Source organism: Tribolium madens, unplaced genomic scaffold (assembly GCF_015345945.1).
Source record: "Tribolium madens isolate multiple individuals breed KSU strain unplaced genomic scaffold, Tmad_KSU_1.1 Scaffold_1;HRSCAF=32;Tcas5.2_LG8, whole genome shotgun sequence".
NCBI lineage: Eukaryota > Metazoa > Arthropoda > Insecta > Coleoptera > Tenebrionidae > Tribolium > Tribolium madens.
Window position 1 is genome coordinate 226,983 of NW_025400984.1, and position 12,761 is coordinate 239,743.

Consider the following 12,761-nt stretch of genomic DNA (forward strand, 5'->3'; position numbering starts at 1 on the left):
TTGTAGAGTTGCATTTTTTTTTTTTTTATATTCATTGATTGAGATATTAAATATAAAAAATTCATACAATGCTTCACGATTATGGGAAAAATCACGGGGGTTGACCGGTACGTCATCTGATGTTTCTCCTTACCACGTTTACATCGCAATGACAAAACGTCAATTTTTTTGACGTTAGGTTCAATATCTACGAGTTAGAAGTTGTTTATTGATGAAAGAGTTGCTTTGCACGATTCTTTGCAAAGGCATTTAAAATTTAATGTAATAGATTGGAAATGACGTTCTACATGCAGTGTATTCATTACATCATTATGTTTTCCAATGCTTTTGGATGTTGTATCTAAAATTCGGTATTTTTAGTGTACATCAGTATAAAACCGATTTTCTAAAGAATAGGTGGGTATGTTGAGAAGAAAACGGATGCAAAATCGGTATTTCATAAATAGGAATCATCATAGAGATAAGAAGCGTGGACAAGTAATTTCTTACATTGAGTTTTTTAAAAGTTTAAAACTATAGACGATCTTATGCATTCTTCCAGGTAAGAAGTTGAAATTCAAGATGTCTACAAAACAAAGTTACATCTTACATCCATCGAAAACATACTATAAACGTTAAGAAGCTTTTATTCTGATCTTATGAAAACCAGAAAATTACTTATCTGAGAGTCATAATAATGCGTCGATTTCAATTTGACTCTTACATAATTACTTCATCAAATATGGATTTCTTAAACAACGGTCATATTTACTTCAAATATCTCAAATAATCATAATTTTATTTACAGAGTGTGGTTTATGACATAGCAGATACAATATGTATAGTACTAAAAGAGCATTTGAATATTTTTTTTATAAGACTGGTCCCATTTTTTGTAGAATAAATAAAAGATGATGGGGGGGGCTAATTTTCATCGGTGGCCCGTCATTAATTCAATTTTTTACACTAACACAAGTGCATTTATGCCTGATTTCATGGAAGTTACTTAATCGTAAGGAATTACTAAAAGAAACCAATAAGACGCAGAACAAAAGCAAGAAATCAACCAATAAACGAAAAATACTTGCAAATTATACCAAACAGACTTTCAACGACGACAATGTTACTGTCAATGCCAAATTGACAAATTCACTTCAACATAACATTTAAGTGGTGTAGTTGAAGTACATATGTAAATTCATGTTCAAGGCTACCATCCTTAGAGACCGTTTAATTGTTTCAATTTACATTGTGATAGAATTTTTTATTTCACTTTTAAGTTGGTAATGAAAACATGAAATTGATGAGGCACCGCTCTACCCTCCTGATTTTTACTATATTTCAAATATACGGTGATATAATTTTTGTATAAAAAAAAGACGAACAAAAAGTAACGAATAGATTCGTTTATTAAAAATATAAACATACAGTGGCGGACACGAAATTTTGGACATCAAATTTATGTCAGTTCAAAAAATGACAATGTAAGCCACGCTTTACTGTCATTATGATTGACGTTTAAAACTAAAATTTGAAAGTTTTAGTTGAAATTTATTTTTGATGTCGATTTTCCGAAACAATAATGTCAGCAATACGTGTTTTTATATAAGTTCAATAAATTGTTTTGATTTGTTGTCATTTTTCCTCTAGCTATCAGGATAAAAATTACAAAACCCGAAAGTGAGGTTATAGTTGTCTAGCTGTACTTGCTTCAAACAATCTCTGATTTTTTATTTGTCAAATTATCTCATAATCTCATAATGATTAGTGAGTATTGCAATTTATAAAAGAACAAATGCTTTAAAAATGTTATTTATTAATAAAGTAATGTTTTCATTACTGCTGCTGTACAGTGACGGACAGACTCAGTCTTTCTGGATCACTTCGTATTTTCACGAACGTACCGTACCAGGTAAATAAAAAGTATGGAACCAAACGTTTTTTGCTTAAACAATTTATTTTTTGGAAAAACTAATTGATGAATGGTAAAATACTATAAAAATGCAATGTTCTATCAAGAATAAAATTTTTCAAAATTTTCTTTTGTTTTTGAGTTCTCCAAAATGTTTAATTTATTTAAATGGCAACCCACTAAAACAACATTTTTCTCATGAAGGTCATGATGTAAGGATTACAACTATTAACTTTACATTTAATTTTTTCAAAATTTTTTTTTTACATAAATTGCAATTTTGACAAATAAAAATCGCATAACTCATTTACAAAATATCGTTCTCAAAATAGGATCACATTTTTTATATTACTTTAATTTATATTAATTATTATTTTCTAGGGGCAAATGATTAAAAAAAAAACTGCTTCCTTCCATACTTTATATTCACCCTGTATATTTTTTTCATAGCTTATAATATATACCTTCAAGATTTATGAGTTTAAAAACAGTGTTATATATTTCAAAATCACTCCGTACCATCTATAATTTATGCCTAGTATCCAAGTGCAATCCCATTTACAGATTTTGTCATCAGTGTAAGAAATTTAATGAGTGCATTACACACAAAAAGTAGACAAGATTTTAAATTCAAATGTCGTAACTTACGTCAGAACTAGTTGCCAAAAAATTCCTATACATGTTCTCTTTAATAATTAATTTCTTTTGTGTACGTATCTGATAACGTCAAACAGAAATCAATATAACAGTTATTTTTACACATATTTATAAGTGTGCGAAATGACTGTTTTTTTCAATGCAAGAACATGTCGTTTTTTGTAGAAACCGAAGGTCGAGACAAAAATGCATTCGAGCGTTAAAAACAATCCCATAATAAATAAATAAAAAAGAAGTAGGTAATACTTAATATGTATAAACAACGTTTCTTCCACAATATTTGAAATAATTATTTAAAATACTTCAAAATTTAGTTGTCATATTCTGTCAGTGAGTGAAATGCCGTCAATGATTGTGTGAAAATGAGCATTTCACACAGGGATGTGAATTTCGAGCCCTAATCAAAAAATGGCTAATTTGGCGTATTGATTTCGATTTGTTCACACATGATTGTGAAAAATAGTTGTTTTCGATACAAGGGCGCTGTCAAAAATATTTTTTGACAATCTTTTTTCTACTTGATTTTTATCGCAAACATTGCATATTGATGATAGTCATGGAAAGAGTCACAATGACAACAAGAAATGATAAATTAGTAAACAAATTAAATAAATTGATTAAATTAATGTCATTTCTAGATTATAAAAATCCGGGTCAATGAAAGAAGAAAATTCTAATGGAAAAATTTAATTACTTCAAAGAAGAAAAAAACTGTTAATCAAAATTGCAACATAAATAATTTAGATAAACAACGTAATACAATTTTGAAGTCTTATTTTGAATGAGAAATAAATTTGTGATTTCAACAATACAGTGATTTTAATAATTAATTGTGTTGAAATTTTAGGAGGACAAAAAATGCGAACATAATTCAACGTATGTACCTCATCCTAATGTTTATAGTTTCTGAGATGTAGAGGATTTTGGTCGTTGATTATAAATTTCAATTTGGTACCTACATAACCTTAAACTTCACCAACAAAAATTGTAAACAAATAAGATCTCCGAGGTTAGTTTTTCAAAATTCAATACACTCTTTAAAAAAATAGTTAAAAGCCAAAAACAGCCGCAGAAAAGTGTCCTCATGGTAAAAAAATAATAAAAAAAGGTAAAATAAAAACTGTGCTGTTAAGCTGCAGATTGCGCCCTCTATATGTCAGAAACTATAAACATTCCGATAATGCAAGTTGTTATTTTAAATTCTTTAGACCAAAATAGTGTTGAAAACTTCTTAAAACATTTAGACACTTAGAATAAATTTAGTTTATTTATTTATATGAAATAATTGTGGAGCATTTGCTACTCGAGTTGCTATAGAGGTGTGTCGTCAAAAAGACCGAACAGACGTGTCTCATGGTAAAAAAATAATAAAAAAAGGTAAAATAAAAACTGTGCTGTTAAGCTGCAGATTGCGCCCTCTATATGTCAGAAACTATAAACATTCCGATAATACAAGTTGTGTTATTTTAAATTCTTTAGACCTGTACAATCAATCACCTCCTAAAATATTTTTGTACAACTATTAAAATCACCCAGTATTTTGTATTTTGTCTGAATGAAATAATAAATATTAATTATTGTAACATTTACATTTTTGGCTTCACAATAAAATAATATTAGGTAAACTGGCACGCCATTCAATCATCAGTTTCTACAAATTCTGAACGCATTCGTGATACATTCTTATAATGATGAACTACTCGTATGCACAAACTATATAAAAAAGCCTTGCAGGTAAAATTCATTTTAATAAAAGTATGATTTATGTAGGAACATAAACAAATGTTGAAAAAAGTCCTGCTTATATTTTAACTAAATTTATGTATGATAACAATGAAAACTTGTGGCTTAAAGCTATACATGCAACCTGTGATAATAATTAGCTTTCTCGAAGTAAAACTACACCTTTGTGCAAGTAATTAATGTTAAAAATGGATTTTGTGAAAAATAAACGTTAAAAATATGTGGTAAAGTTTTCAAAAAATTAATTAATTACTACAGTTTCATTCTGAAACATAGTTACAGGCGATTAGTGGATAGAATTTTGCATAGTCACTAATTTAAATCTAAAATTCCCTTCTCTTCGTTTAACTTGTTATGAATGTTATTGAAACAGAAGTTGACTTTCGCCAACAGTTTTGTTTACTACCAATAAAACCTTAATAGACCCAATCTATCAGTTAAAACAGTAAAAATTTAGATTGATCGTGGTCTATTTTCGGTGTATACATTATTGGCCATGATTGTCGTTATTGCACTATTCCGTTTTCCTGATTTTTACGGCTTACATAAAATATTCTCGTAATAAAATTCGCATGACGTGAGCCCAATGTGAATTTCGAAATACGGAATTTGATATTAATTTTAAGTCACGCAATCGCCATAATTTTAAACTTACCAACAGACGCTCCTGATTCCTTCATCGGCAGTCTCCCTTTTCCTTTTCTGGTAAGTGACCAAATCCGGCTCTTCCGTTGCTTGCTCTTCAGTCCTCGACTCGATATCTTTCATAGCTTTGGTGTAAGTCTTCAAACACATCTCGTTCTGTTTTTCGACCTTCTTCATACATGGGGCGTACTTGAGGTACTCCGTCTGGTAGGTTTCGTTCCTGCAGAGGTCCTCCACCATCATAACAGTACCATGGAAAAGCGTCTTGAAATGCTCCCGTTCTTCCATGCTCATGCAGTGTCGAGTATAACCATGAATGCATTTGACGGCGTCTCGGAGATCTCTGTAACAATTTCAGGACGCCGTTAATCAAATAAGCGCGCAGATGAGCCCGTGATAAAAATGCTCGATTTTTTCCAGCGAGATTGCCTTGTAAATGCATAAAAAGTCCTCGTTAGGTGATGATAACAGCACTAAAGCGCTGACTTGGCGAACAAACAGAGTTTAAAAGCGATTAGAGCCCGGACCTGTGCCAAATTCGCGCGATTTGCTAAATTCAATTTTCCACACCTTTTAATTGCCTTTGTGGTTTGTTTCTTCCCAAAAACATTTTACGAGGAAAACAATAAAATATATATCATCTAATTAAAAAAATGGCTAGATTAAAAACTTTACGACTTTAAAACCATACAAATTGCATTTTTTTGAAAATTCGTTATTGAACTTCTTTTTTAACTGACAACAAACAGAAGTAGTAGGATTACTTCCATGTTTGAATGTCCTTCGCTTTATAAACCGTACAGAGTACATAATTGCTTCTTTTATAGTGTTTTTCTAAATATGCCGACTCGAATGCGCTTTTCGGTTTGTAGATAAACCACGTACTATACTGTATTTGTATTTATACAAAAATTATCTTGCGAGAACAGAAAGTGCCTGCGGTAGATAATTCTGGAAGAGCTTATTAAAAAGTTTTTGTACAATAATTTTGATGAAAATAATCATCTTGTTGGCAAAAATTAAATTCAAGTCGTTCAAAGTTAAAACACAAAGTTTTTTTACTTAAGTAAATTTCATTCGAAACGGGCCAAATGAATTTTTTATAAGGGAAACTTCAATAAATTGGGTGACATAACTGAATTGGGATTGGACAAATTACATCTTGTGTTGGATATTTTAATGGAAAATTACGTTGTATACTTTAAAATTAAAATGCATTTTGAATGAATACATTGACTGTAATCAACCTATCAATTTAAAAAATATCAATACGCGTATTTAATAGCAAGTTATACTCTACGTAACTGCAGGATACAATTAATTACTGACCTCCAAAGTACGATATGTTTGTAGTCGTCGACGTTGGCTCTAAAAATAAAAATTCGAGTCTTCGCTTGAGTCACAAAATTTTTTACTGTCACCATTTGTCAAACAAATGATAATTAAATCTGTCAATTAGAACTTGGATTTTATAAGTTTTTAAATTATTTGCGAAATTAGCTTGCGAAACTTCTGTCTTTGTCAATATGTCGTTTGGTACTTCACAAAATTATATATTTTGAGTCTGACAAATGGTGATAATAAATTTTTTGAATCAAGCAAAGACTAGTTTTGTACCGACTTCGATATTATTATTATTTACTCATATGATACTTGAAGTAAACAAAGTTATTATTTATAACTTTCTTATTACGAGTACTTAGATTAGTACAATTTATTTATTTCTGGAAGCAAGTACATACGAGTAATTTATTATCAGTTTAAAGGCTTATTAATATTTTTTTCTTTAAAAAATTGATGTTAAACTCTGGAAACACTTTCAATTTATTCATTTTTCTTATTATTCTTGAAAAATGACAGGTTATAAAATTTGTTTAATTAGTGTTCACGCTTTTTCAATTTTGTTGGTTTAAAATATCCATCCCGACGTGTTTTTTGGCTATATGTAAATAAAATAATAGTACAGTTGACGCGTTTAAGTTGGCGAACAGTGTTGGCGAAGTCCGGCGCATGTCGAGGGAATAAATCGACAAATTTTGTTTATACCCATTTGTCGAGAACTTAATTTCTTTATTTACATTTACTTTGTAATCTATACGGCTTACGCGTCATTTTAAGATGTTTCAAATACATATACATTTATTTTAAACTACACTCCCCACAACAATTATCGTATCATATGTACTGTGTGTCCCACGAGTAATAATGAGCCTGAAAAAAATTTTGAAACAACCAACATTACATTTCAAAGATAACGTGGATATTAGAAAATTTGGTTTTAATAATCTGAACATAGTGACCAAACAGAACTTTAACTTTAATTTATAAAAAGTCAAACCCTGGAGAATTTGGTGACAATTACTAAAATGTTGACAAAAAAAAAACAAAAAGATTCTTATTTATGAAGAATGTTTCAAAAACCCTTCCCAGACTCACGTTTTCTACCCAGCGCGATATCCAAATAGACGGGCTCCCTAAAACTGTAGTACATAGTCATTTTGACTGACAGAAATTTGTCAAAAACAAAAACACGATTACTATGTTTAACTAATTAAAACGAAATATTTTTATATCCACGTAATCTTTGAAATGTAATAATGGTTGCTTCAAAAAAAAAATCAGGTTCATTATTACTCGTGGGTCAGCCTGTATATGTTTATACTTGTAAAATTCGAACTTCAACTTATTTTTTTGTATTGTGGTAAACAAGAGGGTTCTCCAATGTCTTGGGAACAGTCAACAAAAAATATCATTCCAAAATAGTGTTGAAAACTTCTTAATACATTTAGACACTTAGAATAAATTTAGTTTATTTATTTATATGAAATAATTGTGGACCATTTGCTACTCGATTTGCTGTAGAGGTGTGTCGTCAAAAAGACCGAACAGACGTGATATGCCTCGTAAAGTAAGATAAGAAAGTGAGAAAGTGATGCGATAATTGACGAAAACCCATACCTAGTACATAAATAACATTTTCAGTACGAAAATAAAAATAACGCTCTGAGAGATGTTTTAGCGTCGGAATGGGTTGTAGTTTTTTGTTGCGGTTTTTAAGACTTTTATCAAATTCACTTGCGCTTACTTTCACGTTTTATTCTTATTATGGTACTTTTTCGATCATGATCGAAGTGACATCTCAAAATATCACTAAAGGGTTCTTTTTCAAGTGGATATACTAGGGTTAAAATTATGGCACTTAATTTAAATACACCCTGTATAACATACACAATTTTATCGGCAAACGTATTCAGATCGAGAGTAAAGAGCAACACTTAATTAGCAAGTAAATGAACAAAATAATCAGGACGCTTTGCAACTAATGCAATCATAACAACGCTAATAAACAAACATGAGTCGTCAGTATCAGAATTTGTGTTGAGATTTTCGAAAGTGTTTATTAATTTAATGGCGACTTGCCGTACAATTTTTCCACATTTAAAATACAGCTTCTATTTTTCTTGGTAAAAATAATTAAAAGGAACGGTACAACAAAGTAAGGAGAATTAATATATTAAATATTAAAAGAGATAATTTTAAATTTCAAGTCGGTCTGATAAGCTACTGTTTGTTTTTCTGAAAGCTCCAGTAAGTCAAGATCAAAGTTAGATCTAGTTTTGCTTTTTCACTCCCATGCACCGTAACTGTGATAAAAAGTCATTTTTTAAGATGATGAACGTAAAGATAGAGCCGAAAGCCGAGTTTTCGGGAGTGTGTTACATGTAATTATCTTGTCAGTACTGTAAACAATGAAGATATGTTGAACATTTATAAAATCAAATCATACGGTGTCTGTTCGCTTTCAAAGCATGCGATGTGCCGGCTATGTAATTCCGCCAACATAAATTAGAGAACTATTCGCAACTTTCGAGTTTCTCAGTTCTGATAAAAGAGAAACATTTCTATAATTTCCGGAACATGTACAGTATTATTTCCTATAGCCATGCCAACTGTTGAAAACGTAATAAGTTATGGAATTTGATGAAAAAATTCTAGTTGTAAAAGAATTGTCTTTAGTATTCATTATTCAATTAAAAAAGTAATTGTTTAATGCGAAAAAATGTTTTAAAAAAATGGTAATTTTCCATTCAGTTCACATGCGAAAGTATCGACTGAAACGCGAACTGTCGGTTCGTTTACACCATTAATACCGCATTTTATTTACAACAATTAGGTTGGACCGAACAAAGTATTTAAGCACGTTACTGCAATAACCGGGTAGATGTAACCCGAATAATAGATCGCATAATTGATGTATTTTAAATCCGAAATAACGAACGGCCGCCATCATAACAGGATTTGTGAGTATGAGTGCGGATGTAACGTTTGTTTTCAATTATGCAAATCCATGCGTTAAGTACTCGAGAATGGGACAAAACATTTATTTTTTTAAAGCCATCGCCGTCAGGACGCATTGCGTCCGATAAAAAAAACAATAAAAATTACGACTCTTTCAAATAAAGAAGTTGATTATAACCCGACAAAAGTAATAAAATACAAAAATGGTATTTCACGGCAGGCAGTTATGAAAAAACGCAAAGTTTACAATCAATTATTTATTTTAAATTTTATTTATTCACAAATAATAGCAAAAAAGATAATAAAGTCTTGATTTTTTTCTTAGGTATATACTATCAAATACTTCAAATACTTGTTAATAATTCGACTTTGAAACACTTTTTAGAGAATTTAATTATATACAGGGTGTTTCGTTGTTATTGTTACAAATTTAAATAGATAATGAATTCAATTTTAAGACAAAAGTTTCCTCTAAACATTTTTCGAAAAATTCTAGGTAAAACGCATCCCCTTAAAGAAGTGCGTGTTTTAATGACATTTTTTCCAATATTTCAGAATAGATAAATAATGTAACCATTTATCAAGAATAACATTTTTCGAAATTTCTTTTAGCTTTCGAGTTCTGGAATTTTTTTTTTAAGGGCAACCCACCATGGTAATTTTTTTAATTAAAGACTATGATCTAAAAATGATCTCTAATTAAACAGAATTGTTTTTAGTCAGTACTTTTTTTTAAATAAATTGTTAAAGTTGCGTTCCGAGCCCATTACGAAGATTTCCCGAACTTGAACGAGGGGGTCGTTTCATGACTTTGGTCGTTGAAGAGCCCGGTTTTTTGTACAGGTGCTTTGGGGTGGTTCCGGATGGATCAAAAAATCTAATAACAAATCATTTTTTTCTATTTTTAGTCCATTCGAAACCACCCCAAAGCACCTGCATAGAAATCAGCGCTCTCCCATGATGAAATGCATGAAACAACCACTTCGGTTAAGTTCGGAAGTGGTTAAGTTCGGAAAATCTTCGTGATGACCTCGGAACGCAATTTTAACAATTTATTAAAAAAAAAGTACTGGCTAAAAAACAATTTTATTTAATTAGAGGTCATTTTTAGATCATAAGCTTTAATTAAAAAAATTACCATGGTGGGTTGCCATTAAAAATTTTTTTTTTTACAGAACTCGATAACTAGAAGAAATTTTGAAAAATGTTATTCTTGATAAATGGTCACATTTTAATTGTACTTTACGCAACACTAATTATTTTTTTCGTAAAGTACTTAGTTTACGGAAAAACGATCGGTTCCATACTTTTTATTCACCTGGTATGTATATAATTGTATGCTAATAATAACTTTTCATTCCATTTTTCTCAATAGCAGAAGAGTTGTTAAAGATACTTTAATAATCGCGCATTTGGTTGCGAAGGGGTTATTGCGATGATATCATAATAAATGGGATAAAATAAGAAACTTAATTCAATTTTTACATTTTAAATTGGATTTAACCGATAAAAACTGAAAAGTACATGGTTCGTCGCTCGCTTGGTTTAACTTTTCGTCCTTTTTAGCCGTAATAAAGAATACGAATTGTTTTAGTATATGCAGGGTATATTGTTTTATGAATTGTTTTCATGTCTTTAAGTAACCTAAAATTCTGTTAATACTTACGGGCACATTCGGTCCAGTTCAGGTTTATTAGTAGCAAAAGTTAGTCCAGAATCCGTCAACACCGAAAGGGGTTTAGCACAATGCACAAGATGCTCCGGACCACAATTTTGGTGGCCTCGGATCTTTGACGTAACAACTGTAAAAAAAAAACAATTATATTTAGTAATATAAAAAAACCTGACTTGATAAAAGAAGGCGAATCGGAGATGATTCGCCATCATCTGTCAAAAAGAGAAAAGACAACGCTTCGACGTGTGAAATAGCCTTCAGTAATGTAATTTATTGAAGCGCGAGGAGCTGAAAACACGCGTCAGAAACCGAGAAAAATCGCCCAACTTTTAATAATCACTCCAATTCGATTTTTCCACCGGACATAAATTCATTTGCATAGATTTGTTTATTTGAAAAGAATGAAACTTTGTTTCGACAAACAAACGTTCCTGCACCTGGGAAAACAGTCTCTATTGAGATAGAATTACCTGGATGCCAATAGAGATCAAACAAGTAAAAACTTGAAAAAAGCAACAAACTGCAATTTTTCTCGAGAGTCCTATTATTTGAAATGAATATGTGGAGAACTGTTACCTCTGATGTAAAAATAGATCCGTATACCTGCCAGTTTCGTGAAATTTCCGACGTCGTAATGAAGCTGATGCAGTAAAGTTATGATAATCTCACTATTGTTCTGCGGTGGTTGAGTTATTCCGGTCTAAAATGTACACTAACGTGGAGAATTAATGATTTCAGAATGGTAATAATCCTCCCAGATGGGCGCCCGTGTGATCGCAAAGAGTTTATAAATAAATTGTATTTTTCTTAAAATGTTCAGACAAAACCACTTGTATTTAAAAAAAAATTAATTAAAAATTCCTTTTAATAAACTGTTTAAATTAAGAAATGTTCATTTACGAAAATTGGACAAACTTTTTTTTGAAGCAAAATTTCTGAGCAAAACAAAAACAAAATCTTAACTTTGGCAAACCTGCATATTACCGCCTAAGGAATAAAATGATATTACTGCTCATGGGTTTTAATGATGTGTTTCCCAACCTTTAAAAGGTTAGTAATCGGCACTAGTGCATTAGTGATTGTGAATAAAATAATTTTACATGCTCATTTGCTACAGACCGTTAGAAGAGGAAACAAAAAAGCTGTATCCTGAATTGTAACTATGTTTAACGATATTTGTAGCTTTTATTGACAAAGATTTTGTCCCTTTTTTGAATAATTATGAAAAAACATACCTATACAAGATCATCGCTAACAATAGACATAAAAAAAATGTCAAATGTTAAAAAATAAATCTCAAAAATTTTTGACAGATAGAATTGTTTAAACATTTTATTAATGTTCCTGGTTATATTTCTTTTTTTTTGTCTTTTTATAAAACACCCTGTATTAAAACTGGTATAAAATCTTTTATCGCATCATTATCTATTAAGTTCATTTAATGTTACACATTATTGATAATTATGGAGACCATAATATTACAAACATAATACCTTCGATACAATCATAATACGTTAGATACAAACTCATAGTGACATTTTATTGATTGAGTTTTTGACCACATTGGTTATTGAAACGTTCCCGACCTGGATCTTCTGCACAATTACAACTTTCTTATTCTTATTATTTCTACATACCCTCTGGACAAACCTTGTTTGACTCCCATCGCTCCCATCCAACCAGTTTTTGAAAATTGAAAATGTCTCCACAAGCGTTTAACAAGGTAAGTAGATGATACGCAAAGCTTGAAATATATTAGCGATTTAAACCATCTTGTACGCTGTGAAGGGAACTCGGCTACGCCTCGTCACCTAGCAACGTTCTCAATTATTACAAATTGCATATGTACTC

General features: G+C 30.6%; 1 protein-coding gene across 1 annotated transcript in view; it reads right to left on the minus strand.

Moving 5' to 3' along the window:
• LOC123016373 overlaps nt 1-12,761 on the minus strand; it is a 30,984-nt gene that overhangs the window by 1,627 nt on the left and 16,596 nt on the right. Inside the window, exons 2-3 of the mRNA XM_044416730.1 lie at nt 10,902-11,037; nt 4,947-5,279 (exon numbers count right to left, since the gene is read on the minus strand). Of these exons, the coding sequence (XP_044272665.1) occupies nt 4,947-5,279; nt 10,902-11,037 (469 nt within the window). The remainder of the gene's footprint in view (nt 1-4,946; nt 5,280-10,901; nt 11,038-12,761) is intronic.